Consider the following 27,677-nt stretch of genomic DNA (forward strand, 5'->3'; position numbering starts at 1 on the left):
ATGAAACTAAGATTGAGAGGTGAAATGGAAGAAGGATCTTAAATAACCTCCACAAACAAAAACAAGAACTAACATTCTTGCCTATAGCCGCCCGCAAAGCTTGCACCGCATGTTCCCAATGGAATGCTCGTTGGTATGTAACGACGCCATGGTGCATACCACACTAATAGAGCCTTACACATTACTTCCGAAAACTTGAAGCGAGTCATTTAAGCCGAAGCTTCAAGTTCGGCAGTCCTACCAGTTGACGGTAGGCCAGCTTGTATGTGAGTAATTTATCTCACTGTCATAAGACCAAAAGCCAGGGAATACAAAGAACTATCCAGACAAAATCAAGCGAAACTCAATTGATTGATAGTAATTTCAAGTTAGTAATTTCAGTGTTTGTACTTGGGAAAGCCAACTGGTTGATTTTGACCAATAATCTTAAATTGGATTTATGCATATCGGACAGAACCCAGTCATGTATCTGCACCTACAACAATGTTTGATTTTCCGTCGAAAAACATTGACATGCATCAATCTATTCAGATAGGCGGCTTAATGTCCGTCATAACATTTGAAAGACATCTAAACCATGCCTAACGGGGCATGTCCATCCGTAAAAGATAAGAGATAGACCCCGCACAGCAAGAAATCAGACTTTTATACAGAAATATCACCATATATCTCGACTTTGACACTTTACTTGCCCTGAGTTACAATATCTTGTAGAGAGATACACCATCTGGATCTTCCAAAGTTCAAGTTAATATGGAGCCAAATAAAGACCTCGGTATGTACCCTTCATCGGCTACCCTGGCCACGAGGTTCCTATCATGCCATGCTGTTTGTATTCTATAGAGAACTGACATGGTATTACCATAGTCGCCAAGTTGGTGAATGCCGATCCAGGTCTCCCAAGAATCAATCCAACCCAGTCTTATTGGCAGCATGTCCCTCACGCGTTGGCGAACGCACAATCTCCCACTCTACCCGCCGAAAGAGATTATGTTATCATTGGATCTGGGATAACCGGACTCTCTGTTGCAAAGAACCTTTTAGAGCGGCACCCAGCAGCAACAGTATCTGTTCTGGAAGCTCGAACGCTATGCTCTGGAGCCACAGGACGAAATGGAGGCCAGATGGCTGCTAGCGTGGGTGAAGAATACTCCTATCTAGCAGACGCACATGGTCCAGAGATGGCTGGGAAGATTGTCTCATTTACTTTTCGCAATTTGGACAAAATGCAGGATTTCATCAGAGAATATGATGCCGTTGAGGCGAGCGAAATGCAGAAATTGCATAAGCTGCGAGCTTTTCTGACCGAAGACACTTTCCAGGATTTCAAGAAAAGCATTGCGAGACTTGAATATGATCATCCTTCTTGGAAGGGTCTATATAAAATACTTGAAAAAGATGAGCTTATCAAGGTTTGACTTGTTTCTTTACCACTTGAAGATTCTAATTTCTAACTGGCACCTATTCAGGATCATGGAGTCCACGGCGCAGCTGGGGGAGCTTTGCTTCCTGCCGGTACTGTCTGGCCCTATCGACTTGTTACAAAAGCGTTTGCGGCATTGATGGCCAAGTACCCAGATCGATTGACAATCGAGACAAGCACGCCAGTGACAGCTGTCGAGTACGAGTCCAACTATGTCACGCCCGTCTCATCCGTGTTTCCTTATATAGTCAGAACTCATCGCGGACCATTACGTGCCGAGAATGTAGTTTACTGCACAAACGGTCATACTGGACATCTCATCCCGAAATTACGAGGACGTATCCATCCATTCAAGGGGACAATGACTGTTCAAGACCCGCAAACCGAAGTCCCAAATCGAGGAGAACTTACATCATGGGGCTTCCATTACCCAATAAACTATGATCCCGCAACAAAGGAATCCGGCCATGGACTATACTATCTGGGACAAAGTGTTAAGACCGGTTATTTCTACTTTGGAGGCGAGAACGCTCGCATTGAGCATGTCGTCACTGCCGATGATAGTTTCGTGACTAAGAACTCAGTCAAACATCTTCAATCAGTTCTTCCAAAGTTCTTCGGCAGTGCTACGCCTGAATGGAACCTGGTTAGTGCTTGGAGCGGGATCATGGGCTTTTCATCTGATGGTGTCCCGGTGGTGGGACAGCTCTCTGAATCACTAACAGGCCGCGCGGGTGAAGGTGAATGGATTGCTGCAGCCTTTAATGGATATGGTATGGCCAATTGTCTGTTGAGTGGTGAGGCATTGGTCTCTATGATTCTGAAAGACCGTGAGAGTGATTGGTTTCCTGGAGCTTATACACTCAGTGAAAAGAGATTGCGTGAGACTCTTACTGCGCCTGAGTCAATTAAGGCTTTGACTGCAAAGCTATGAGTTTCAATGTTCAACTTGTCATATGCTGTACATAATAGCATGGGGTATATTCAGTGTTATCAATGCATCCATACGTGACCATCCTCGTGTAACTCCAGGCCAGTAGTCATGGGGCCGAGTCCCGTAATCTACTCTGCATATAGATGTTATATTAATTTAATCAATGTTCGCTTTTCACACCAGAAATCGAAGTTGAAGTAAGGGGATATTTTATTGAGAAAAATAGGTATTCTCCCTGCGCCTTTTAATGCATGCACATAATGTGAAAATTTTTTTCTTGAAGCTCCACCCGCGGTCTACCCACACCATGAAACTTCTTCGCCTCATCCAACCTCACTCAACCCTTCAGTCAGACAATTCAAAAACATCAGGAAGCAAAAAGATGGACTCGCGGGGAATCGAACCCCGGACCACTCCCATGCTAAGGGAGTATTATACCACTAAACCACAAGCCCAATTTGATGTGGGTCGGATCCAAGAAGTGGTTGACATCGGCTCGGAGATGGAGGGTGGGGTGTTCGGCCCGATCAGATTCGAGAACCGAGCAACTTATCTGGAAGCTTCAGCAATGACAAAGTCCATCATGGAATGATGTTTTTGACTTTCAGTTGACGATGGGAGTGAGCTCCAAGTATTAGGAAAGGAGTTCTCAGATCGTAGTTCGCGGGCTCCACGCCCAACGCCATCAATGCCGCGCACAATGAAGGTTGAAAGAGAAAGCTCACGGCGGGTCAATACCACTTTCATCTTTCTGTTACTCTCGGGATTCTTGCTACCAGATAGCAGCAATTCACCGAGATGAGGATAAATCGCATCCCATTTTTTCACCGTCCCACCTGAACTGTTCTTGGGTAGTTGATCAGATGAGATTTGGGAAACCACATCTAGTAGGAAGATATGTGTGATAGCGGCCTCAACCTCATCCCTGAGACTAATTCGACCAGGAGACTTGAGATCAGGGAAGGAGGGGAAGTTGAATGACAGGTCGTAATGAGTTCCGAAGGGTGGTGCCGATAGGTTTGTACGAATCGTGATACTGAAGGAACTCTGGGTTGTGAGAAGATTTCCTCGGAATACGGACTCAATCGGCATAAGGAATTTCTGAAGGAATTTCTCGACTGAGGCTGGTGAAAGAGACGATAGAGGAGGATCGCCGCTAGAAAACGAATTTTTGTTCAACTCGGGCACGTTCAGACCAGATGATCGGAGGACAGTTAGAATCTCCTTGAGATATGATTCCAGCCAGCGGAGCTGTACAAGGTGTTGGAAGTAGCCAAGGGCAGGGCGAAGTAAATGATACTCTGGAGTAACTCGCTTCCTTGAGGTCAATGGCGGCGGGGGTTGTGTACGTCGGCGTAGATTTTGGCGATGCGCAAAGGTAAGAAGAATTCGGATTGAGTGGGCGAGGCCGTCTGCAAGAAGCTGGTCTGTTGCTGTAGATTCCTTCTGCTCAGTATCAATGCTCTCACCATCGGCATCGACCAAATCCAGCAAAATTTCCGTATCATCAGAGGCAGGGACTTGAATTAGATTCTGACGAGTTGTGACACCACTGCTTGCCATGGAGCGGGCTTCGCGAACCAATTCATGGAACAGCTCTTCCTCGAAGACAGAGTCACGCGCTTGCAGAATACGATGCTCGATCGATTGAACATCATCGGACGGCGACATGAAAGGTTTCGAGCTGCTGGAGATGCGGGTACCTTGTCTCACTCGCACACGGACAAAGCGCGCCCCAGAGGGAATGAGCCCTTTGTCTAGGATCAGGCTTCCATCTTGCGACCGTCGCAAAGAAGCAAGTCCACGGTCGCGGAAGACTGGTGTAGCTTCAAGGAACCCATATTGTACACCCAGTGCTTGTCTCTCACGCGGCAGGCGACAGATTTTCCAGCCTTTCTCCTTGACCGCTAACACCTCATTCCAGTATCGAGTCTCCGATGCGACCTCGGTGTCCAGCCTGGAGGCAGCTTTCAATAGCTTGTTGGATGCCGAGTTGAAGTTCTGAATTCTCCATCCCCTTGACACCGTCGATGTATCCTTTATGGCTGATTCTGATTTCGGCAGTGGGTTTACCACTTCGGCGTCGAGTGAACCAAGAGGTGCGACTTGCTTGAGGTATGCGGACATGGACGTTTCGGCTTGGCGCGGCGAGGTTTTCGACAACAGGAGCGAAATAAAATCAAGGGCAAACATGGCTTCCATGTGAGATTGTCTAATCGCATTGATTAGCTTGCATTTGAATAACTTCATGAGAGATAGGTCGACTTACACTGCGAATTGGGTGATATCGGCGCGTTTCTTGTACAATTTTTCAAGGCGCTCTGTTGTATCAGCATCGCTCATCTCTTGATCGCCATCCTCCGAAGCTGGTGCTCCATTGCGCTCGCTCTCTTCGGCGATCTTAGCGCGGAGAACCTCCTCATTGACATCTCGAAAGGAACCCCAGTGATTGTTGATCTGAGCAATCTCGACTGGCAAAGTATCGGGCCGGTCCTGTCGCTCTAAGACCGGCCGAAGGGGGAGAGTAAAGGAGTCGGCCATGATTTAGCTCATCGATTGTGTCGACTGCGACGATGAGGGGATTCAAGAAACCGGAGAGGAGGAGTGGGGATAAGAGCTATGTAATGGCGCGATAACGGGCACGGTATCACGTGAACGCCGGTGTATGAGTGCCAGTGAAAGTGAATGGTTTGTTATGCCATGTAAAAGATTATTTGGGGGTAATTATTTAGAGGGAATTTCTGTATGCCAGTGAAGTACTTAATCCATGGATGGATATTTGAAATGTTGACCAGTTGACATTTGCGACTAGTTTCATTCACTCGTTGCTCCAACCTAAAATTGTATATACATCTAGCTCCCTCCAAGTCACAGCTTGAAAATTAATTTTGCTTCGATGACTGGCGAGTCTTGACGAAATCCACCAAATCGAAGAAGCTCTTCTTATAATATCGCTGCTGAGTGGTTCGGTTCACCTTCTGCATACCAAACTGTTGCGAGTAGTCTCCAAACTCCCAGTTATCAACAAAGCTCCATGCGAGTGCACCCATAACATGCACACCATCCTTGTAAATTGATTTCAGTACCTCAGACATGAACGAGAGATAATATTGACTGCGAGGGGAGTCGAATAATTGATCCGGGAGCTCTTTGGTTGCCTCGGCATATACAGGAAAGCCGAACTCGGATAGGAAGACCGGGTGCTTCCAGGTATTGTAGATATCGAAGAGGAATTCCCGGAGACTAGGAAAATAATCAGTCAAGGCAAAGTTTGGGAATAGGAGAGAGAGAGAGAGGGTCGCTTACTAGGTTGGTGTGATATACACATATGACTCCGACCGATATCCAATATTCCAACCATAGATATTCGTGGTCTCTTGATTCACACAGTAGGGAAAGAGAGAGTTTGAGGATGATGAGTCCAAAGCACAAGCATCAATGCCTTCATCAGCAGGAGATATCACGGTAGCTGTATACGCATCAATGCCGAAAAAGTCCGCGGTGTTGTTCATATATGCCAGCTCGGTGTTATTCAGCCGTTTCGCACCGGGCATAGTGTTAAGAACGGAGTCCGGATATTGCTTCCCCAAGAAGACTGGGTTCGCAAAAAAGCCAACTTGCATTTCTTGGAATCGATTTGCAGCTTGGACATGACTAGCGTTCTTCGGGTTCTTGGGCACACCGAAATTATCATTGAACTTGAGACCCATCTTACCCGTACCTTTGAGCTTGTCATGATAGAAATGATATACTTGTGAGTGAGCGCGGATGACGTTATCAACGCCCTGGAAGTTGAAAGCATATAAAAGTGGCTCATTAAATGTGACCCAAATCGGCACTCGATCAGCGAAATGAGTCAGAACAATCTTGCCATAGTTCACAAAACTAATAACACAGCAAAATTAGTAATTAAGATAGAAGGTGAAGGTCATGTATCAGATAGAAATCACTCACGCATCCACGAATGTTTCATTTTGATAACCGGCGTTGTTGTAACCGATATCCGGATGCCTCGCTGCAATAAGTCAGATATTGGCAAAAAAAGACAAAAGAATAATTCAAATATTGATCGAGAAAACTCACTTATATTGTCGCTAGCAACAAACATCAAAGGACTGTCAAAGTGAAGCATAGTAACGATAGGCTTCATTCCCGCATCAAGAACAGTGTCGATCAAGTCGTTATAGTGGTCAATGGCTTGCTGATTTACAGGAGTGCCAGGTAAGACGAAGGGCAAGATGCGTGTCCATGGGATGGTAAAGCTATAATACTCCACCCCCATCGCAGCTAATCGTTCAATATCCTGCTTATATAGGAAATAGTTCTCGTTGGTGACATAGTCTTTCGGCTCGTCTCCACTGATCAGTTTTTCCAACAGCGACGGAGAACGTCCATCAAGTGCAATGGCACCTTCGATCTGAGCAGCACTTCCTGCAACACCAAATATGAAATCATCAGGGAAGTCATAGCAATCAGTAGGGCCGAAGTAGTCGCGGGGTGGGAGCACAAGTTCGCTGGTGGGAACCGCAGTAGGACTGATAGTAGTTGAAAACATTCCGGTCGTAGTCTATGAGAGATCATTCATTAGTTTGCGAAAATAATTGAGCATATGCATATTCAGTGACTGACATAGTTCTGGAGATCAGCCTCCAACCACATTGATGACCATGCTGCCTGTCCATAGGGATCAGCGGTATCAGTTGCGCTGATCACGGACTGTCCCGGAAGCCAGCTTCCCCATGTTGATGTGGAGAGACTTGTACTCAAAAGCTTAGCCGCTTTAGTATATGGAGGAGCGTACATTTTTGTTGTTGATGGTGTGGGAACCGAAGTAGCATATCTTTCCTCCGTTTAGCAAGGGATATAATAGAAGCGGGAAAGCAGGAACTCACCGTACAGTCTCGTTCAATGTATACGAGAATTTCTGAAAGAAGTAATCTGGAGACGACGTCACATGTGTACACAAAGGTCTGGCAGATGTCCCATTGCGTGTAATATACAATTCTTGTGCCCCGACAGTTGCTGCAAGGGCTATAGCCCAGATCGACGGGGATAGCATAACTGACTTTGTTCAATGCCTTGAATCTAGATCCAGCTTGCCAAATACCGTGCTAATATGGCTAAATCTCGAATCAAAGGGCTGCTCGATATTTGTAGTTTCATGCCCCGCAAAGTAACCCACATAGATTCGGATAATTATCGGTAGAAGGGATCATGATGAGGTAGAGAGTCTTGGCCATGGGGAAGACAGCAGATAGAGTGCAATGGATTGGCTAGAATCTGGTTCAGGGCTCATAAAAAATGGAGAAGATCAGCGTTCCTGACTGAAAACGGAATGATGTGCAATAGATGTGGCTTTTGGTTACAATGTTTAGTCGCAAGAACCAAGAAATGAGATCCCGAGTCAATTATCTCCACATCTCCACATTCGTCAACTCCATACTTGCATGTACATCATGTACTAGTGTTAGTATGTACTTCCCCGCATTACTTTAAAAACTAAGACATCCGAGGCATATGGTAAGATCAAAGCGCTTCTAGTCTACATGTATGGTCCCGGGTGCAGATCGCGGCACTTGATGTCATTCCTACAACTATTCTAGCTATCTCTACTACCCAGGGAAAAAGAAAAAGACTATCAAAATTAGATCCAGCTCAAGTTTCGATTACTTCGTCGCAGTTGTTAAAGTCTCTGAAAATCAGCTCATTTCTTCATCCTACTCCTCCAAATTGAAATTAACTACAATACGTCCAGCGACTTCTCCCCTCCGCAGTCTCTCCACCCCTTCAGGTAACCGGTTTATCGGATACACTTCACAAATCTGATGAAGCAAGCCTCGTTTCGCAAAATCCAAGGCGCAGGCAGTATCTCGACGACTGCCCACCAAAGTTCCCCGAATCGTCAAATTCTTCATAATAAAACTCATAGGATCAGCTCCCAGTGTCATCGTACCCAATGCAGGAATGCCAATACACATGACAATCCCACCAATACGATCCCCGATATAGGATATGGCAGTCTTATATGCTGCCGGTGCTGTGACAAAAACACCGTGTGCACCAACTCCATCTGCAATCTGAATCACTTCTCCCGCAGGGTCGGCTGTTTCTCTGAAGTCCACGAAGGCCTCTGCACCCATTCTCAAAGCCAATTCTCGTTTAGAATCGCCGGCATCAACAACAATAGGTCGCATACCCATTGCCTTGGCTAGCTGAACACCTTGTATCCCAACACCACCTCCACCACCTGGGAACACTGCCCAAGAGCCGGCAGTGAGACCCGATTCGATGAGGGATTGATGCATCGTGCTTGCACTGCACATAATAGGGGCGGCGATTTCATCAGGTACACCTTCGGGTATATGAGATGCATATCGCGCTGGAGAGATTATGTATTGCTGGTATGTCCCTTGAAGTGATAGAATAGTGAGCTTCATCCGAAAAATTGCCTCCGAATGGTACTAACTCACCAGAGCTCATCACGCCAGAATGAATAGCATGCGTGCAGTACGTCTCTTTACCGCTCCAGCAATTAGTGCACCCGTGGCATGTATCAAGTAGTGGCGTGATGCCTGCTCTATCTCCAAGTCTGAAATTCTTCACATTGGCTCCGACTTTGACCACAACACCAGCGCCCTCGTGACCAGGAGATCGCACGCCAAACTTTGACATTGGGGGAAAACCTATATCTCCTTTCATGAGGTGGATGTCTGATGCACAGAGTCCAGTGAAATTAAGGCGAATGAGTATATCATCAGGCCCTGCAAAACTTTTAGGATAGGGACTATATTGCGACGAAATGTCTATTCACGATCTCCTACCTGGCTTGGGAACTGGTACCATCTGTACCTCAACATGAAAATCAGGTCCCTCATTCACTACCACACCGGCCTTGCAGTGGGTGGGAATCTCGTAAAGTGGTGTTACAGAACTCATGATTGCTACCCAGGTGGTATGTATACGTGATGGAAACTTGATGCAGGATTACTGTCAAATTCCCAGGCTCTTATAAGAACTAAACAGCTTACCGAGGAAGCACCGAGGTAATCACTTTGAGGAGTTTGGATGACCCCTCTTTTAATCTGCAGTCGAGCAAAAGGGACAGTAGAAGCTGTATGTGTATGCGGATTCCCCACTTTCCCCTTACAGTGAAGGTGGAGAAGTTGAGATATCCTGTTTCATCAATTTTTGGGTCGAATTAACCTGAGTATATCATAATCGTGAAGCGTACCAAAGAGGCCAGACGGAAGCACTTGAGGGTACTTGGAAATTGTTTGCATCATAGAATATTTCAAGTTCTTGTCCTATTTGGGAACTTGTACTACAATGCCAATGCTAGGATCTGGTATACTAGGTAGAATGTAAAATGTATCACGACCGATGCGTTACTGGTCCTCTGCACCTGAGTGAATTAGTAGTAGGCCGATCAAAAGAATTTATGAATTTGATAAGACCTGCAGCTACGTGTTCCGAATTTCCTATCTCATCCATATCTAACATTCCTTGACCCCTCACTAAACCAGTCATCCTGAGCTAGGGACTCGTCACTGGTCGCAAAGTTCACAATTGTGCTTTTGGTCATCGAGTAAGCATGATATGAATCGATGCCATTTTCACTTCCAACACCACTTGCGCTCTTCACACCTCCCCATGGGCTGCTAGGGTCGTTTCGGTGATGAGTATTTACCCAGACAATCCCCGCCTCGATTTGCTCGGAGACCCGGAATGCTTGTCCAAGATCCTCCGTCCAGATTCCCGCTCCCAAGCCAAATTCTGTATCATTTGCTAGGGCAATAGCTTCCTCTTCGGAATCAAACCCCACCACAACAATAACAGGGCCAAATGCTTCTTCTTGCCATATAGCAGAATTGAGAATGCTGTTGCCTTCAGTAGAGACGAGAACGGTCGGTTCATAAAAATATCCCTTCGAGAAATTGAACCCATCTAAGGAGCCAGACCCGGTCATGCGTTTAGCTCCGATCAGCGCTTTGGCATTATTTTCCAAAGCATCCGTGACTAGCCTTTCGACATTTTGTAATTGTCTCTTGGATATCAGTGGCCCCATCATCGACTCAGGGTTGCTAGGATCCCCCATTTGTCGCGTGATCCCATCGACTTTCGCCGTCAGCTTTTGCAAAACTTCTTCTATTATGGTGTTGGCCACAATAATTCGTGTGCTGGCAACACATGTTTGCCCACTGGCAATGTAGCTTCCGAAGGCAATTCCGTTCACCGCGACATCAACATTGGCCTTTTCAAATACAATCAAAGGGGCCTTCCCACCCAGCTCTGCGGTGTACTTGGACAAATTTCCACCAACTATGCTTCCAATTGCCTTCCCAGCAGCCGTGCCCCCAGTTATATCGACCTTGCGCACAAGTGGATGCGAGACTAGAGCCTTGCCGGTAGTCGCTCCATAGCCGGATAACACACTGAGAACACCAGCGGGAATTCCTGCCTGATGGACAATCTTCGCTAGAAGGAGGGAACTCAGAGGTGTAAGCTCACTTGGCTTAAGGATGACGCTGTTTCCCGCTGCGAGTGCGGGTGCTAGCTTTTTCACTGCAATCAGGAGCGGATGATTGAAAGGGGTGATTTGAACCACCACGCCCAGTGGAACCCGATCAACAAAGTTGTGTAACTTTCCAACCGTTGGTAAAACAGATCGCTCTTCCACACGAAGAATGGCGGCATAGTATTTGAACCACTTGATAAGGGAGGGGACCTGGGCCTTCATTTCACGGATTGCCCGACCGGTCTGTTTTACTTCCAGTGCGATGAGCTCAGGTAGGGATTCTGTGAGTAAAATCGCACACTTCTCCAAGACATCTGCGCGCTCGTGGCGACTTGCTCGAGACCAGATGCCGCTCTTGTATGCCGCATGAGCAGCCTGGACTGCGGCTTCTACATCTTCTTCTGAGGCTGCATGGCACCTGCTGGATGTTAGGATAAGGCAGCGGGGATTCCAGTGGCTGGTAGCTCTCTTACTGTGCAAAGATCTCACCAGTAGAAGGATCCTCAACAGGAATCCTGGATTCATTTATTAGCTTGCAAACTTGATTAATGACTGAGCTAGACTTACAGAGGTTCCCTTCCCTGTTGCTCCTTGCCTCCAAGCCACAAATTATAAGGAGCTGCCATGATATTGAGAGGATATTGTCGAACTTAGAGGAGAGACCTGTAGTAGGTAAAGAATACAGAAGAGAGTAATGGTAGATCGAAAGAAGTTGTAAGAAGATGGTGTTATCAACATGAAAGATAACAACTTGAAAGTGACCCCGCATCGGAGTTAACCTGGAGCTTTCTTTCCCCTTTTCTCTCAAGTGCTGATCAACTTGAAGTATTCCATATCGTCCCATTTTAACTTCTATATACTGAGAGTACAAACTCGGAATACTTTAGATACTTAACGATATTGACGCCTCTACTAGTGCTTCCAAGGTTATGATCGCAACCTTGCTAACAAACAAACCTCCGGTTTATTCATCCAATATTTAATCTTACATTTCATGAATATCGACAATAAGGCTAAATGAGAAAAAGAGACTTATATGCGAATTAACATGTTCAACAGACTAATTTGGTACTTGAAGTTCCAAGGCTGGCCTCATAGGTTTACGCATTCCAAGGTTGTCGTTATCAGTAAAGAATTACAATTCTAAGCTTCAACCAGATACATCGTACCAATTAGAAGAAAAGAAAAACCAAACTGTTCAAAGCAAAGATTTCATACAATTGAATTGATCTGATCACATTCAATCATCGGCGCTGATTTAGGGTAGTTCATGTGCTACATTTGAACCGGGGAACCTCTTCCTTTACCGGTCCTAAAAGGTCTGCCGACAACAGAATAGTATATGCCGAGAAGACCATACAGCTGAAAAGTGCAAAGTAGAAGTCGAGTCCCACTGGTTGTACCATTTTTGGTGGTTTTGTCACATCATGAGATCATAAATTAAATGCGGAGGTATTAGAGGTAGGATTCATTCAAGTTTCATGCATGCGAATAAATGGCAATATTTTCTCTGAACAAATACAATCTCCATTCAAAAGCTCACTACTTTCTAAGGTTATGATTTTGATAGCTCAACTACCTCAAAGTTGAGAGAGAGAACAAAAATGTATCCTCACCTTCCAAAGTTAACATTATCTTTGCTGGCAATCTACGCGGTCGGCTCTCATGCCGACCCGGGACCTCTTGTTTCAGCAGCAGGCGAAGGAGCAGTTATTCCAGGATGGAACTTACAGTCAGCAACGTTGATAGAAGATGACATGTCAAAGTTATCTCAGCCCGATGCTAATATCACTTCATGGCACCGAGTCGGCCCTCGTGACACTGTGATGGGCGGTCTCCTTCATAATGGCGTGTACGATGACAAGGCCCTCTTCTACTCAAATAACATGGAAAAGCTCGCAGATCAATCCATATTTCAAGCCCCATGGATCTACAGAGAAGAATTTATCATGAACCCTTCTGATGGACAATACTTCACATTGAAAACTCACGGCATCACTTCCAAAGCAGACATTTACCTGAACGGTGTGCAGATTGCATCGAATGAACAGCAGCAAGGTTCATATGGTGGCCACAAGTACGATTTAACTGGAATCATCAAATCTGGATCGAACTGTCTTGTGATCAAGGCATACCCGACAAATTATTTGCGAGACTTTGCGATGGGCTTCGTGGATTGGAATCCATACCCACCTGATAATGGGACTGGTGTCTGGCGAAATGTGGAAATCTTTCAGACGGGCCCTGTATCGATGTCACCCTTTCGAGTTATCACGGATTTTACTGATCCTACGGTGAACGTGAATGTCAACGTTACTTTGAAGACTGAGCTTGTCAATCACACCCCTCGAACAGTTCATGTAGAGGTGAACGGTACGATCACAGGACCAATCCAGGCGGACTCCAGCGTCATAGCTGGTATATTTGAGCTCAACCCAAGTGAGAAGCGAACCATATCAATCGAGGCTTCTATTCGAAATCCACAGATATGGTGGCCTGCAGGGTGGGGCGAGCAGCCGATGTACACCGTTCATGCCAGTGCGATGAGCCGAGAAACCCAGGAAGACCAACTTATTCTGTCCGACTCATCAATCCAGGATTTTGGAATTCGTCATGTCTCGTCTTATTTGAATGAGCATAATGATACCGCATTTGTTGTGAATGGCAACCCGTTTCAAGTCCTCGGTGCGGGTTATAGTCCGGATATGTTTATGCGATTCGACAAGGAAAGAATTCTCAATATCTTTGGATACATTCTAGATCTGGGGCTCAATACAGTTCGACTGGAAGGAAAACAGGAGCATCCGGAGTTATACAAGCTTGCAGATTATATGGGATTGATGATCTTGACTGGTTGGGAATGCTGCGATAAATGGGAAGCTTGGGAGGTAAGTCCGAGTCCACGAAACAAACCCCATTAATTTCAAAATTTAAATATGAATTAATTTTAATATTAGTACAATCATGACGCTGATGGAGTGAAATGGGGAGAGAAAGACTACGAAATTGCTCGAGCAGCAATGCTTCATGAAGCTGAAATGATGCAGGCACATCCCTCCCTCCTTGGCTTCTTAATTGGGTCGGATTATTGGCCAAACGACCAAGCGACCGAAGTTTTTCTCGATGCATTGCAGGAGATGGACTGGACAAACCCAGTAATCGCATCCGCAAGTAAACGTGGATATCCTGAAGCCCTAGGACCATCGGGAATGAAGATGAATGGACCTTACGACTGGGTCCCACCAAACTACTGGTACGGCGATGAAGAAGGTGCAGCTTTTGGATTTGGCTCTGAACTGGGCGCAGGAGTTGGGACACCTGAATTGAGCAGCTTGAAAAAGTTCATGTCAGGTGATGATCTAGTAATTCTCTTGCAAGAACCTGACGCGGGCCTTTACCATATGTCCAACAATGGTTCGTCGTTCTATACTCGCTCAATCTACAACAAAGGGTTATTTAGTCGATACGGAACGCCTGGAAGCCTCGATGATTACATTGATAAATGCCAAATGGCTGATTATGAAACCACTCGTGCTCAATTTGAGGCTTATTCTGCTCGTCAGAATGCTTCCAGACCTGCGACGGGTGCTATTTACTGGATGTTGAATAGCGCATGGCCAAACCTACATTGGCAACTATTTGACTACTACTTGAATACCATGGGATCATACTTTGGCACTAGGACTGGAACTCGAATGGAGCATGTTGCGTATGACTACGAGTCTCAGAGCATCTGGCTGATCAACCACTCACTCCAAAATGAAGGTGAGAGAGAAATCTCAGTTGATCTAATTCATGGGAATGGAAAGAAGATCTCCAGCGCGAAATTTAAAACAAAGACCACGCCGAATTCATCTAGGGAAGTGCATAGTGTGACAGGTATTGAAAAGATCAAGGATGTTGGATTCCTTCGTCTTACTCTGCGCGATGTCAAAGCAAAGGAAGATCTCAGTCGCAATGTCTACTGGTTATCCCCAAAGCCAGATGTCTTGGATTGGTCAGAGTCCAATTGGTATTATACTCCAGTCACAGACTATGCGGACTACACAAGTCTCGATGACCTCCCTCAGGTTAATGTCAAGGGAGAATTAAAGAAACCCTGGCCTAACACACCGATTGATGGTTGGTACTTACTTGAAGTCCAGTTGGAGAACGAATCTAAGGAACCAGCATTCTTCATACACTTAAAGATTATCCACAGTGATGATAACTCCGAGATTATACCTGCATACTGGTCTGATAATTATGTTACTCTTTGGCCAAAAGAAAAGTTGCTGCTTACAGTCGCATATGAAGGTGAGGTCATGCATGATATCCATGTCGAAGTCTCCGGGCGCAATATCAAATCTCTAGTATTGGAGAACCTTGCATTAGAAGTTTTCTGGCACGTATGGCGGGGAGTTAAGAAACTTTTCTCATCATGATGAATTAGAAACCAGAAATATCTTGCTATTTTTGATTGTCTTATCTAGCTATTTCAAATTGATGATCTCGAATATTGCTGATGATGAATACAATGAAAGAATCCGAAATGACGTATCCCCACAAAGCGTAGGATATTTTAGCTTGTAGTGCTACTGGCATAGCAACTTGAACTCTCATACTATAATGCAAGATACGCAAGCCTTCAATAACACAAAACTAGGTCGCGGTATCATACAAGTAGACAGTCGTTGTCTGTAACAAGCTTAAGACTTGAGACATGTTCGATCCAGAGTATTCAACTCCTAGCGCAGTTTGAGTCTTCTGGCTTTCAGTGTAGAAAATATGCAAACGCTGGTCGGGAGTCTGGCAAATAACAGGTGACTTTTCAAGACCTGGAAACGATAGCAGCTCCCCTTTGGGGAAATTCGACCATAGATAATATAGTGAAATCGCTGTCAAATTCACAAAACCTTGACTGAGGCTTTTTAGAACCGATGACCAGTTATCTTCCTGAAGTACGGAAATGCGATAAAATGTGAGTATTTTTAATGTATCTTGAGCGCTTGTCAGCAGCTTCATCAGGTCCTTCGCCCTTAATGCAGTCCTGAACAGAGCTAGTTCCTCTAGTTGGGTAAACGAGACAGTCTCTGCTAACTCGTGCATGAATTCAGCGGCCAAGTCATGCGATCCCAAGTTAAGTAATAGGGTCTTGAGATTGGGTGCGCAAAGCACCAGTTCAAGGAGAAATCCAAAGTTATCCAGAGTCAAATATTGCTCCAATGACAGCTTTTGGAGATTTGACCAGACCATGTGAAACTTCGGTTGACGATATAGGAGCTTGGGCACTCGTCGCATATCCATCATCAGAGTGCGAGAACTTCTGTTCGCATATACCAGGTGAAACGATGAGACTGGCAATTGTGAGTCCACGACGAGTGCGAAAAACACGGCAACTGCATCGGTGACTGTAACACGATTTAAATCCGGATGACCTTCAGGGTATCGGCAGACAATGAAGAATGAACGACAATTTATGAGATTGTTGACAAGATTATCACGAAGTCGGCGGATTTGCTCGATCTCCATAGGCGATGACAAAGAACCCCATGAATGACGATTCCATACCAAGCCACGACCAATACCATTCTGTAGCATAAATGCTAGTCCTTGAACGTGGGGTCGGAGCTCTTCATGACGGGAGAGCGCGTTGATTCGACTGAGACTTTCTTCTGAGAGGTCTGTTCTAATAGATGAAAAGAATCGACGAGCGAAATGGTTGAAAGTTTTCTTCTGAAGATCTCGACAGACAAGACGTAGGTCTAGTAAGCTATCGGAGTCAACTGATTCAACTGATTCTGCAATGAGCTCGATGAGTTCCACGGGTAGAGTCGGGAAAATGGCAGCAGTTGAGGGTTTCATTGTGACATATTTAATATCATGAAAATTTACAAAATATTGACTGGAAACACTGAAGATTCTTTAGATGAAGGATATCATCTATGATGAGGTGGAAAGATGTGGAAAGATGTGGAGTTGATTCCCGGATTTCCGGGGTTCAGCCACCTATTACACCTGTTAACCATGTCACTACCCCTCACTTGACCAAGTTAAATGCGGAGATGACCGGAATTATCATGAATATCATTGATAATTCGAAAAAGCTGACCTCAGGCTGTTATTGTGAGAATGGCGAGCAAAGCTATAGCTCTATGCTATACTAGTATTTCATGAAAGAAGGTTGAAGGGATATCCCGGCTATTATAAGGAAAATGACTGACACAAGAGATATGTGTGTTAGATTAAATGAATTAATAAGAATAACTATGATAGAAGCCAAACCCCGCTATGTGCAGCATTATTTACAAACATTTGAACAATCACAGCTCCATCGTCGGAGCCAACTCTTCCCACATCTCGCATCTCTTGATCTGTGCCTGCGGAACAGCTTCCATCGCTGTGGAGTTGGTCTGTAATCTCAGACGCTCCCCAGTTCCAGAGCCCCATGGCTGCCAGAAAGGTGCGTTCTCATTTCTATACACATTTGGATCAAGTGCCTTGACAAAACTCAGATAGTAGTCCATGATTATGGGAATCATATCAGCGTTGATAGTAGCAAAAGACTCGGTTGGTCTATTTGTGCTATCGATTCCAAAAACAGCAGGGAGCTCGAATACATGAGGCACTCCATAGCCATCTGCGATCTCAGTTGGATCAAGAATGTTGCATCGATAATTCCAAACCTTAGTGGAAGACACAAACTGAGCCATGGATGAAGACATGTGGTTTCCTGGACAGGTGAAGGTCGATTCACCATATGCTGCAGATGCGGAGGGGAAATAGGCCGCGTGCTTGGGCAAGGGCGCCATGAGTGGGTACTCCTTGTTGATGGTCTCGAGCTGGTCTACATTAAGATGAGGATAATTGCTCTTTATGAATTGAGCCACTTGGGTGATGTTTGTCGCGTTGACTGCAAAGGCGGAACCTTCGTTGGTATCATCGGATACCATCACTGGGACCTTAACCACTTTTCCCTCATTGAAAAGGTTATAGAGGCCATCTGTGAGTAATTCGCCATCTATGACAGGAAGAAAATACCACAGAGGGGTACCACCACCGCCAGGGAACGGCTCATCCACATTGTACTCGATAATCGCCGAGATATTGACGGCGCGTAAGCATGTCAAAACATCCTCAGCATCATCGCAGCCAACATCTTTTGCAAAACGGGTATATTGGAATTCCATCTCCGCGACAGTGCGCAGGGTCGGCCAGAAGTTCGACTCGGCGATACCACCAACAAAAAGATTCATATCGCGGCCACCGTATGCCGTAATGTGATGTGCCACGGATCCAGCTCCAGCAGAGTCACCATGAATCACGACATGGTCCGGATTTCCTCCAAACATATGAATGTATTGCTGTACCCAATGCAGTAGCTTACGCTGATCGAGTAAGCCAACATTCAAATCTCCATTCTTGCGGACGTCTTCACTAGCAAGAAACCCCAATGCACCGACCCGGTAGTTGAAGTTCACTTGTACAATATCGTTTCCAGATGTTTCCACGACGTGACTGCCATTGTAGTTGTCATTGGCGAGATCTGCATATCCACCCCCTTGAATAAAAATCCACACCGGAAGTTTCGCGTTTGTAGACGCGTTATTTGGTCGCCACACATTGACAAATAGACAGTCTTCATCGTAGGTCGGCTCTATAGACTGTCCTACACCTATACAGACAGGTCCAAACTAGGACTAGTTAGCAAGATGCGGTTAGAGCGTCTTGGCAGACGCGTCGATAGAATCTGGATTCTTACCGAGGAGGCATCTATAACTCCATCCGTGCTCTCCGGATCTTGGGGTGCTCTGAATCGCAAATCATTGACTGGTGATTTTGCATATCGTATACCAAGGAACTCGTCAACCCCATTGTGTAAAGATACCCCTTGATACTGTGAGTAACCAAGATCAACGATGGCAGATGGTGGTAGAGATGAGGCAGATGCAAGGCCACTTACGGCCAACATGCCAATTACCAATGAGACAGCCATCTCAAGATAATCTTGCTGCTGGCCTTTGATGCTTTGAATTGTTCATTCTGACTCCATTTGATCAATTTATAGCCATTATTAACCCCTTAAGTTGCTGAATCATCGGGATTACGGACTGGTATCCACCGAATTGCGGGGGTGATCGACGGGGTCTCATGAGGGTATAGATTGCCCTCTGCAAAGTAGATATACATGCAGATTTTGCATTGGAGGAGATAATCCTTCTAACTACGGAGTAAATACGTTAATTTTGATGTTCCACCAGTAAGTCTCTTTCTATTGGGCTTAAATAGACTGGATTCGTGCATATTCCCGCCCCGCATATGCAGTCAGGGTCCATGAATGTGCACCGTGACATTCAATAGTTGAATTATTTTTGTAGCGTATACAACATATCGGTCTAGCATTTCCCGAGTATGATCTAATGTGGAGTTGAAACTTGGTACCTCAATAACTTTTCAAGATTTTGAGCTATTCATTCCCGATCTTATTGCCTTTTTCTATTGTGGAAATTTTGATCATTACTGAAGACTGACTTAGGTAGAAGGAACTTATCATAGGAATAATATCGACTCGGAGCTATAATTACATGATTGAATATTGGAGTAAACGCCAGTGTCCAAATTATATCGCGTGTTCTTCAAAATGGATTCGCATCATCAAGTCATCAGTTCATCCTTATCATCTTAGTAAACGTGATGATGACTCCCGCGGCCATCGGTTCCATGCATTCGTCGAGTTCCAGCAGCCTATATGATATTTCAAATTAGTTATCTGAATTAAACTGGAGGGTTATGATTGAAAGAAGAGTATAGTAGTCCCACTTACCTTGACACCAGGTCGACGGGTAATGCTGCCCTTCATCTTCAACATAGCGCCAGAGACCTTGTCGCCAAAAGTGACCTTTCGCTTATGATGGTGTGCGCCAGTGGTCATGCCTCCATGACGTTTGTTCGTGCGATAGGAGGTGGCAGGTTCTGTCTTCGTCGTGGTCTTGACGGTTTTGGTTCGAGCATTTGGGCCTCGAAGTCGAGTCATCAGCGTTGGCTTCGTTGTTCTCGTTGTTCTGGTGGTGCGACCGCGGTGAAACATTTTGGTAAATGGATTATACGAAGATTTGTGTGATTTTGAATCAGGATCTTGGATTTAGTTAAAGTTCTTGAAGTGATTGCTTCAATGTATTTCAGAGTAATCGAATTTGCTTGGGATTAAACAGTATTACGAAAGGGATGGATCAGTCGCATTTATAAACCCTTGATCCTATCTAATATTTCCTCACATCAATTCTATCAGTTAAGCACATGTACGAGAAGCAGGATAATACCGTGACAATGACATCGTAAGCCGGGATCGTTATCGCCTTCGAAGGAAGATAATAGCTGCTGTATGGGTCGCCGCTAGGAACCGCACGTCATTTTTTAGAAGATCGACACATATGATGAGACATGAGAAGACGCCACATCTGACCGATATATCATATGTGTGCCAGGTGGCTTATGGGAGAGATGATCTGCATTGTAGGGTAATCGCATCAATATGAATGCCCGGAATGTGCCATGACGTCACTAAAATTGGCTGTGCCTAACTTGGACCAAACGTCACTTATCAACGTCAGACTTCAGATTATCGGGTGAACGATGATCAAACATTGAAACAGCTTGAACGATTAAGATCATTGATACCAGTTAAGACTGAGCTAGTTTTAAGTTCCTTCAAATGGCCAAGAGTTCGAGTTTCCTCGTTCATCCCACTCGCGTGGAAAGTCACCAGTTACGAAACTTGAACTTTGGAATATGATAAACTGAAGATTCTGCCGTGGCTACATAATTCTCAAGGGTAGCGACAATGCGTAAATATACAAGTATAACGCCTTACTATCACGAGCCAAGCCTCCGGGGTCACTGACTAGTAGTACTATGTAGGAGAACTCAATGTGTTCGTTCATAAAAAATTGGGATTCTTCTAGTCCAGAATATGTGCTATAGTAAATTCATAAATAAAAGGCCTAAATAATACTCTTAAGGGCTCTTGTTAAGCCACTGTGTTTGGGAGTTGCAGTAGGCGAGAAGACCAGACAGTCCCCATTCAACACCCATGCCGCTCTGCTTGTGGCCTCCAAAGGGAGCATTGGGTGCAACTTGGAAGTGCGAGTTAACCCAAACCACGCCCGACTGCAACTGATCCGCAATACGAGAAGCCCTGTCCAAATCACTGCACCAAACTGAGGAGCCCAATCCAGTCTCCAGCGCATTGGCCCGATCAATAACATCTTCCTCGTCAGACCACTTGAGGACGGGTAGGATAGGAGCGAAAGGCTCCTCGTGAACAACTCGTGAATCCTCAGGAGGGTTATCGATGATAGTTGGGTGAATGAAGTATCCGGTAGAGTCTTCAATGGTTCCTCCGAGTGCAGCTTTAAGGTTCTCGGTAGTGATAGAGCCAAAGAGTTCCTTGGCCTTCTCATACTGCATCTTGTTCTGTACTGGACCAAAGAAGATATCTGCTCCGGTGCCATCACCGACCTTAAGTGTCTTGACAAAAGCGACCAGTTTCTCCATAAATTCGTCGTAGATCTTTTCGTGGACATAAAGACGTTTGATCATCATGCAAATTTGAGCACTGCACAGATAAGAGAGGATTCCAACCTGTCGAAATATTAGTCATAGAACAGGAGCCGAAACAACAAGATAAATATACCTTAGGAATTACCGCGTCGATATCGACATCCTCACAAATAATTGCGGGATCATTTCCACCCAGCTCAAGAGTCACACGCTTGAGAGTCTTGGCACAGCTAGCCATAACCCGCTTTCCTGTGAGGATAGAGCCAGTAAAAGAGATCTTATCAATCCCAGGATGCTCTGTAATCATAGGACCAAGGGTATCATCTCCACTAAGACACTGCACAACACCGGGAGGGAAGGAGTGTGTAGCTAGTTCGACAAGCTTCAGGCCACAGTAAGGAGTGAAGGGAGAAGGCTTGACAATCACAGTATTACCAGTGTAGACAGCCGAGACAATTTTTCCAATTGCCAGAAGAACCGGAAAGTTCCAAGGCACGATAGCGGCGGCAACACCAATTGGGGTATATCGTTGAATAATTGTCTTCTCCTCAGTTTCCTCGATGACATTCCGGGGAATTTCCAAAGCGCTGAGCCCACGAATCCAACCAGGTGCCATACCAACCTCCGCTGAAGACTGAGTCAAGGGCTTTCCCTGCTCCATTGTGAGAATTTGGGCGAGCTTCTCGGCATTTGCCTCAATCGCATCGGCGTAGGCATGCAGGGCCGCGCGACGTTCCTCGAATGATGTTTTCGACCATATCTTGAAAGCCTTCTGCGCAGCCTCTACGGCTTGATCAAGGTCTGCTTGTGTGGAGATGGGAACTTCTGGGTTAGGCTGAGCGTTCGCGGGGTTGATGCCATGACGAGTGATGGCTGTGGAGGTCAACTTGTTATCGATGATGTTGTAATATGTCTGTTTGGGTCAGTAGGAAGAAACCTCGGTAAGAATTGTCTTTCTAACACATACACTGAAATCAAGCACATGAGACGCCATTTTGGATCTCAGGTGTAAATATGAAGGGATTGATTGAGTATGGTTTCTTTATAAAAGTGAAGAGGTGGAATGAGAAAGCAGAAGGACGGGTCTAATGCAAGAGGCACTAGCACTAGTCTCTCTATGCAGTTGTCAAGTTGTTGGAAGTAGTTCTTGGAGAACAAAAACACACGATAGTGATTATAAAGATGACTCGGAGCACTGTAATGATGATCTCAGCGGTAGTGGATAGAGTTGGTACGCGACTCAATTTTACTCAGATAAGACGAAACTCGATGTGGATCGTAGGACTGGGGTTAGCAGTATTTATAGTATTTACTCTGCACATGAATTTCTAATCAATAAGTTGAGACTCGGGGCATCCATGGATCTCTTTTCAATTATTCTGCGGCTGCGGCCGCAGCGCCGTATTACAGCCACCCCGCAGAGATCATAGACTTCAGCTGAATTCGTATCGCCAAGGTGCAGAGGAGTCAGCCCCGAGGTCCGTGGCTATGAAGCTAATCCATTTAGACTCGAGTTAAAATATAAGCCAACTAGATTTCGACATAAGAGTGTTTTGAGATCCCACATGTGGACCCTTTGGATGCCTCATGTCCCGAGGTCGTATGCCGAAGTGCGGAGTACATGATTATGAACGGTTCATGTCCGTGCAAAAACAACTGCGGGGGCTCTGAAGAATAACGATGTTTGGTTTTTGCGTCGGCTATTATAGACACATCTTGAGCGGTGAAAATTTCATAGTGGGGGTTTGATCTTTTGAAGAATCTCAAAACGCCATTAGGCCTGATGTGGATCTGGTGGCGGCATCTTGACGGGATGTGTTGACTATGCAAGTATTTCCGAGCGCCATAGTTGATGACCAACAACTCTAATTATATCTTGGGATATGCGCAGCTGAAATTCAAGAAATGCCAATTCGAACGAAGTAAAAATACTGGATCTAAACCAAGAATGACAGAAACAAAAGGAAAATTCCAGAGAATTTCGATACTTCCAAGTTGATGTTAGCGAATAGCTGAAGAGTCAACTAGTGCTAACGCTAGCTACGCCATACCGACCCACATAGAAGGCCCTGAATCCATATCTAGTGGTATAGTCTGGGATTATCAGATTATAGGTTTAATCCGAATAGAGATTCGAGCATTCAAATGATGTAGAATGTTCCAGGTGCCCGTCAAGTTACCGGCGACAGTCAGCTTAGAAGGTAGTTGAAGAACATGGATCCAAGTATGGCTGTTATACTATAGTCCTCTGGAATAAAATGACTCAATAATGTTACTAATGCTAGTATTCTAGTCTTAGAATACTATCTATCGATTATGTTTTCCCACTGGCCAGCTACTGCAGGGCTGGAAAGACCCCGCTCGTTCAGCGCACAGAACTCCTGTCTTTCTTGAATCAAAAACAACTTGAAATTATAACAAAAGAACCTTGAAAGCTTTGGAGTTAGCAAGCAAAATGCGCTTCGCCGTGATGGCAGGATATCACAATGACAAACCACACCATTCGGCCGCTTTTTATGACAATTTTTCTGGAATTTGACATTATCAACCAGTTGGCTAACATATAAAATACTTGCATGGAGCCCGGAGCCCAGCGTCTTTTGGGGCTGGAACGGACCTTATTCTATCTCAACAAAGGATGTTTTATTTCAAATCTTTCACCATCTCAAAAATCCTAATCCTGCGCTCCAATGCCACCTGGGCATACATGGATGTATTGGTCTAAATTAAAAGAAGTAAATGCGCTAAACCTGGAAGGGAAAGAGGGGCTGATTCTTTCAAAACTTTTGGCTGCACATTCTCGCAAATGCAAGACGCCATGTGAATATTAGAAAGGAACCTTGAAACTTTGAAAGAGTGCTGGGGCTGAAGTATGTACTACCTAGTACCTAGGTATTGCCCAGGTTGCCCAGGTTGCCCAGGGTGCCCAGGGTGCCCAGGTGAAAGACTCTTTTCCCCACTACAATATGTACTTATATGTAGGACCTTCTTCCTTCACCTTGCTAGCCTGAGAGCTGTGGATCCGAATCTCAACTTGAAGTAGAGTTCCAACTTTGAAGTTTATCTATCTGTTTATGCACATCTGCCAGCATTTTCAGGCACTCAACTTGTTGCTATGATGGCCTCAACGTACTCATCAGGACAGCTCAGTCAATACCTTAACCATATTTCACTCCCCACTCAGTACGAGGCATATTCTCAAGATCCACAGGACCTCCCCAAGACTGAAGAAGCTTTGACTGTTCTATTTCAAGCCCAAATAACGAAGTTTCCATATGACAACCTCTCGAGTTTTCTCTCAGAAACAAGATTGGTGGACATCAACCCACAGAAAATCTACGGAAAGCTACTGGGAGCTTCATCAAAGACAGCTGGCCAAGTTGGACGTGGAGGCTATTGTCTTGAGTGCAACATCTTCTTCCATCATGTTCTCCAAGGCTTAGGTTTTGATGGATATATGACTGGAGTGCGGAGTCGAATTCGAACTGATAATGTACCAACAGGTGATTTCAAAGGATGGTTCGTGTGCACATATGACTAGGCCTTATCCCGGAAGAGCTCAAATTGCTAATGATCCGTTATAGGAAGCCTATGGTGAATATAGTGAAGCTCCCTTGTGGGCAAGAGTACCATCTTGATGCTGCATTTGGTGGTGATGGTCCTACAAAGCCCATGCCTCTAGTGTCTGGGCAAATTTGGAGATAAGACTCATTCATGACAATATATCAAAGCAGACAAGGACGGATCAAAAGCTTTGGATTTATCAATATCGGAATGGATCTGAAAAAAAATGGGAATCATTATATTCCTTCGCGGAATTAGAGTTCTTCCAAGATGATCTCGAAGTCATTAATCACTTTACAAGCTGGGAGACTTTTATTCCTGGACCATGATCATTGTGAAGTCCATTCGAGGCAGCGAAACAGACGGCCCACCTTTAAATGACCATGAAAGGGAAGGACAATCGTTTGAGAGTGGCCAGATCTCTATTGTTGGCAAGATTATGTTTATTAGTGGAAGTCCTGATGTTGTCAAACTTAACATGGGAGGAAAGTCGAGGATTATTGATTCATTCCAATCAGAGGAAGAAAGAGTGAGTGGTCTCAAGAGATGGTTCCAAATCCAAATCTAGGAATCTGGCTTTGGTATTAGATGGAGAGGTTAAGGCAAATTGGACTGGATGGCTGTGAATGTTATTTTTTGGCAACCATGATGTTTCTTTGTCGTCGTACTTCTGTTATTGGAGTATTCGGGAATGAGATTCTTAGCAAATGATTTGTATTTCGTACATTGAGTTACAACGGATTCTGTAGTATGAATCACATCATATTGCCTGTGAATCCGAGTATTTCCAGTCATGCATCAAAAGGGCAATCTATGCTGCTATAGCCTGAGAGAGTTCTCTCACACTACACCAGAAGCTTAAGAGGAAGTCAAAGTTGAAAATTTACAGAGAAGGAAGAAGAGGAAGACTAAAAATCAAAGGAAGTGTTTAAGGCTTTTAGAGACAATGAAAGCACGCATATGTAAATGAGGGGTAACGCGTAGCTTATTTGTATTTAGACTTTCCAACCGCCTCCGGCCATAAGGACTTCACCAAGAGCTCTACTAAGCCTTAAGAGGTGTGCATCATGATATCTGGAAGTAACAAGCGATACACCAACGGGCATGCCGTGGGCTCCAATGAATGCAGGTATATTGACAACCGGCATATGAAATCCCTGTTGAATGTCAGCGAGAAAGCCAAGAGAAGTGGCAATTTTACTCGTGGGAGGCACCCACTGTCCAGAGAGTGTTAAAGGTAGCGCTTCCCATATCTCCAAGTCCTAGGGGAGCTTCATCTACAGCACTCGGAGTGAGGATGACCGAGTAGTTTTGAGCCAAATTATTCACCAATTCGCGCATTCTGGCATATGTGTCAGGCTTCCACCAGCTCTTTGTGTGTATGATTGGAAATGTTTTCGACGATGTTCTGTATTTCAGGAGACAGTTCCGCTTTACCGACTCGGTATTCCCTTAGAAAGGACACCCGAGCCTCGGCATTGGTGATAATTTTCTGAATTCGCCTAAGGTTTCCGGCATCCAAAACCTCGGAGGGCAAGTTGATTTCCTCAACCCGGGCACCCGAGTTCTGAAGAATTGCCGCAGCTTGTTCCATAGCCTCGATAGTACTTGGTCCTGCTTGAGACCAAATGGGGGTCTTGATCAAAGCGACCGAGACTTGGTCAATTTGTATATCTTCTTGCGGAGGAAGCTCGTCGTCATGAAGAGCGAAAATATCTGCTAGCAGCTGCAGATCCTCCGCAGTTCTGGCAAAAAAGCCAAATGTATCAAAAGTAGGGGCAAAAGACTTCTGCCCTTCGAGCGAAATCGTATTGTAAGTCGGCTTCATGGCGAAGACCCCGGTGTAAGATGCTGGGCGAATGACACTGCCACCAGTCTGTGCCCCAAGGCTAATAAATCTTGGAAGTCGGCTACAGCAGCAGCAGAACCGCATGAAGATCCCCCTGGGGTGCGGGTCGGATCAAGAGGATTAGTGGTTTCTGGCCCTGAATTGGTTACAGTGAACTATGTCGTGGTTTTCTTGCCTGCACATGTGCGAAGAGGACAATTAGATGCATCCAATCTTGGGAGTAACTTTATGAGCCAACAAACCGAAAATAAGAGCACCAGCATCTCGCAGGACAGCAACGGCAGAAGAGTCGAAGCACGACTGATGACCTTTATATATTGGAGAACCATATTGAGTGGGCATATTTGGGATACATTAGTAGCAATCTACTGGTCAAGTGAGCCATGCGTAATACCTTTGGTACTCATGATATCCTTCACGCCTATTGCTGGGCCATGTAATGGTCCTCTTTCTTCGTAGGGAACTTGATCTAAAGCTCGGGCTTGGCTCAAAACAAATTCTGTGTCTATTTCAGGAGTCAGAATGTATCTTAGCATACACAATAACACATGATTAATCCCACCCAAATAGGCCCAGGCCTTCACAATGGCATCTCGTTCCTCGATACGGCCCAAAAGTGATTGGGCAGATTGTTCGACAGAGATAGTGTTGTCCCTGAACATATCAAGTACTTGTGTAGCATTCAAGAGGTATGGCTGTGGGTTCGTCTTGGATGCGGTTCCAGACGACGAAGCATACAAATGTGAGGGACAAAGATGAAACTGATTGGAATTGAGGGGTTGGCTGAAGGTGACGGGAAAAGCTGGATGAGAAAAGGTATTTAGGCCCCTTCTTGAACAGACTGATGATAAGG

General features: G+C 45.2%; 13 protein-coding genes across 13 annotated transcripts; 3 read left to right on the forward strand and 10 right to left on the reverse strand.

Annotated features, from left to right (window-relative positions):
* Positions 1 to 753: 753 nt before the first annotated feature.
* On the forward strand, positions 754 to 2,357 carry N7483_012719 (NAD(P)/FAD-dependent oxidoreductase; the record flags this gene model as incomplete). Its single annotated transcript, XM_057096146.1, has 3 exons — positions 754 to 775; positions 868 to 1,412; positions 1,470 to 2,357. 3 exons carry the CDS (start codon positions 754 to 756, stop codon positions 2,355 to 2,357), a joined length of 1,455 nt encoding a protein of 484 aa, XP_056942117.1.
* A 549-nt stretch (positions 2,358 to 2,906) lies between these two features.
* On the reverse strand, positions 2,907 to 4,898 carry N7483_012720 (mediator of RNA polymerase II transcription subunit 17; the record flags this gene model as incomplete). The annotated part of the gene is made up of 2 exons (XM_057096147.1): positions 2,907 to 4,569; positions 4,627 to 4,898. The coding sequence occupies 2 exons, from the start codon at positions 4,896 to 4,898 to the stop codon at positions 2,907 to 2,909; spliced, it is 1,935 nt and encodes a 644-aa protein (XP_056942118.1).
* A 341-nt stretch (positions 4,899 to 5,239) lies between these two features.
* N7483_012721 (glycoside hydrolase family 1 protein) lies at positions 5,240 to 7,160 on the reverse strand (the record flags this gene model as incomplete). The annotated part of the gene is made up of 5 exons (XM_057096148.1): positions 5,240 to 5,600; positions 5,664 to 6,242; positions 6,312 to 6,372; positions 6,441 to 6,924; positions 6,987 to 7,160. 5 exons carry the CDS (start codon positions 7,158 to 7,160, stop codon positions 5,240 to 5,242), a joined length of 1,659 nt encoding a protein of 552 aa, XP_056942119.1.
* Positions 7,161 to 8,074: 914 nt separating this feature from the next.
* N7483_012722 (zinc-dependent alcohol dehydrogenase) lies at positions 8,075 to 9,293 on the reverse strand (the record flags this gene model as incomplete). Its single annotated transcript, XM_057096149.1, has 3 exons — positions 8,075 to 8,766; positions 8,828 to 9,118; positions 9,179 to 9,293. 3 exons carry the CDS (start codon positions 9,291 to 9,293, stop codon positions 8,075 to 8,077), a joined length of 1,098 nt encoding a protein of 365 aa, XP_056942120.1.
* Positions 9,294 to 9,840: 547 nt separating this feature from the next.
* Positions 9,841 to 11,498, reverse strand: N7483_012723 (aldehyde dehydrogenase; the record flags this gene model as incomplete). Its single annotated transcript, XM_057096150.1, has 3 exons — positions 9,841 to 11,290; positions 11,346 to 11,387; positions 11,440 to 11,498. The coding sequence occupies 3 exons, from the start codon at positions 11,496 to 11,498 to the stop codon at positions 9,841 to 9,843; spliced, it is 1,551 nt and encodes a 516-aa protein (XP_056942121.1).
* A 978-nt stretch (positions 11,499 to 12,476) lies between these two features.
* On the forward strand, positions 12,477 to 15,296 carry N7483_012724 (putative glycosyl hydrolase; the record flags this gene model as incomplete). Its single annotated transcript, XM_057096151.1, has 2 exons — positions 12,477 to 13,760; positions 13,830 to 15,296. 2 exons carry the CDS (start codon positions 12,477 to 12,479, stop codon positions 15,294 to 15,296), a joined length of 2,751 nt encoding a protein of 916 aa, XP_056942122.1.
* A 217-nt stretch (positions 15,297 to 15,513) lies between these two features.
* On the reverse strand, positions 15,514 to 16,716 carry N7483_012725 (uncharacterized protein; the record flags this gene model as incomplete). Its single annotated transcript, XM_057096152.1, has 1 exon — positions 15,514 to 16,716. The coding sequence occupies one exon, from the start codon at positions 16,714 to 16,716 to the stop codon at positions 15,514 to 15,516; it is 1,203 nt and encodes a 400-aa protein (XP_056942123.1).
* Positions 16,717 to 17,174: 458 nt separating this feature from the next.
* N7483_012726 (putative carboxylesterase) lies at positions 17,175 to 18,847 on the reverse strand (the record flags this gene model as incomplete). The annotated part of the gene is made up of 2 exons (XM_057096153.1): positions 17,175 to 18,545; positions 18,614 to 18,847. The coding sequence occupies 2 exons, from the start codon at positions 18,845 to 18,847 to the stop codon at positions 17,175 to 17,177; spliced, it is 1,605 nt and encodes a 534-aa protein (XP_056942124.1).
* A 686-nt stretch (positions 18,848 to 19,533) lies between these two features.
* Positions 19,534 to 19,984, reverse strand: N7483_012727 (uncharacterized protein; the record flags this gene model as incomplete). Its single annotated transcript, XM_057096154.1, has 2 exons — positions 19,534 to 19,596; positions 19,676 to 19,984. Coding segments are annotated over 2 exons (372 nt in total), but the record flags the coding sequence as incomplete, so codon positions are not given.
* Positions 19,985 to 20,865: 881 nt separating this feature from the next.
* Positions 20,866 to 22,405, reverse strand: N7483_012728 (aldehyde dehydrogenase family protein; the record flags this gene model as incomplete). The annotated part of the gene is made up of 3 exons (XM_057096155.1): positions 20,866 to 21,492; positions 21,545 to 22,324; positions 22,379 to 22,405. 3 exons carry the CDS (start codon positions 22,403 to 22,405, stop codon positions 20,866 to 20,868), a joined length of 1,434 nt encoding a protein of 477 aa, XP_056942126.1.
* A 2,895-nt stretch (positions 22,406 to 25,300) lies between these two features.
* On the forward strand, positions 25,301 to 25,576 carry N7483_012729 (uncharacterized protein; the record flags this gene model as incomplete). Its single annotated transcript, XM_057096156.1, has 2 exons — positions 25,301 to 25,504; positions 25,544 to 25,576. 2 exons carry the CDS (start codon positions 25,301 to 25,303, stop codon positions 25,574 to 25,576), a joined length of 237 nt encoding a protein of 78 aa, XP_056942127.1.
* Positions 25,577 to 26,329: 753 nt separating this feature from the next.
* N7483_012730 (uncharacterized protein) lies at positions 26,330 to 26,908 on the reverse strand (the record flags this gene model as incomplete). Its single annotated transcript, XM_057096157.1, has 1 exon — positions 26,330 to 26,908. The coding sequence occupies one exon, from the start codon at positions 26,906 to 26,908 to the stop codon at positions 26,330 to 26,332; it is 579 nt and encodes a 192-aa protein (XP_056942128.1).
* Positions 26,909 to 27,189: 281 nt separating this feature from the next.
* N7483_012731 (uncharacterized protein) lies at positions 27,190 to 27,486 on the reverse strand (the record flags this gene model as incomplete). Its single annotated transcript, XM_057096158.1, has 2 exons — positions 27,190 to 27,329; positions 27,363 to 27,486. The coding sequence occupies 2 exons, from the start codon at positions 27,484 to 27,486 to the stop codon at positions 27,190 to 27,192; spliced, it is 264 nt and encodes an 87-aa protein (XP_056942129.1).
* Between the last annotated feature and the right edge of the window lie 191 nt (positions 27,487 to 27,677).

The sequence above is a fragment of the Penicillium malachiteum genome, assembly GCF_028827825.1.
Source record: "Penicillium malachiteum strain IBT 17515 chromosome Unknown utg000005l:1.0-9002435.0:326005.0-9005861.0, whole genome shotgun sequence".
In the NCBI taxonomy this organism is placed as follows: domain Eukaryota; kingdom Fungi; phylum Ascomycota; class Eurotiomycetes; order Eurotiales; family Aspergillaceae; genus Penicillium; species Penicillium malachiteum.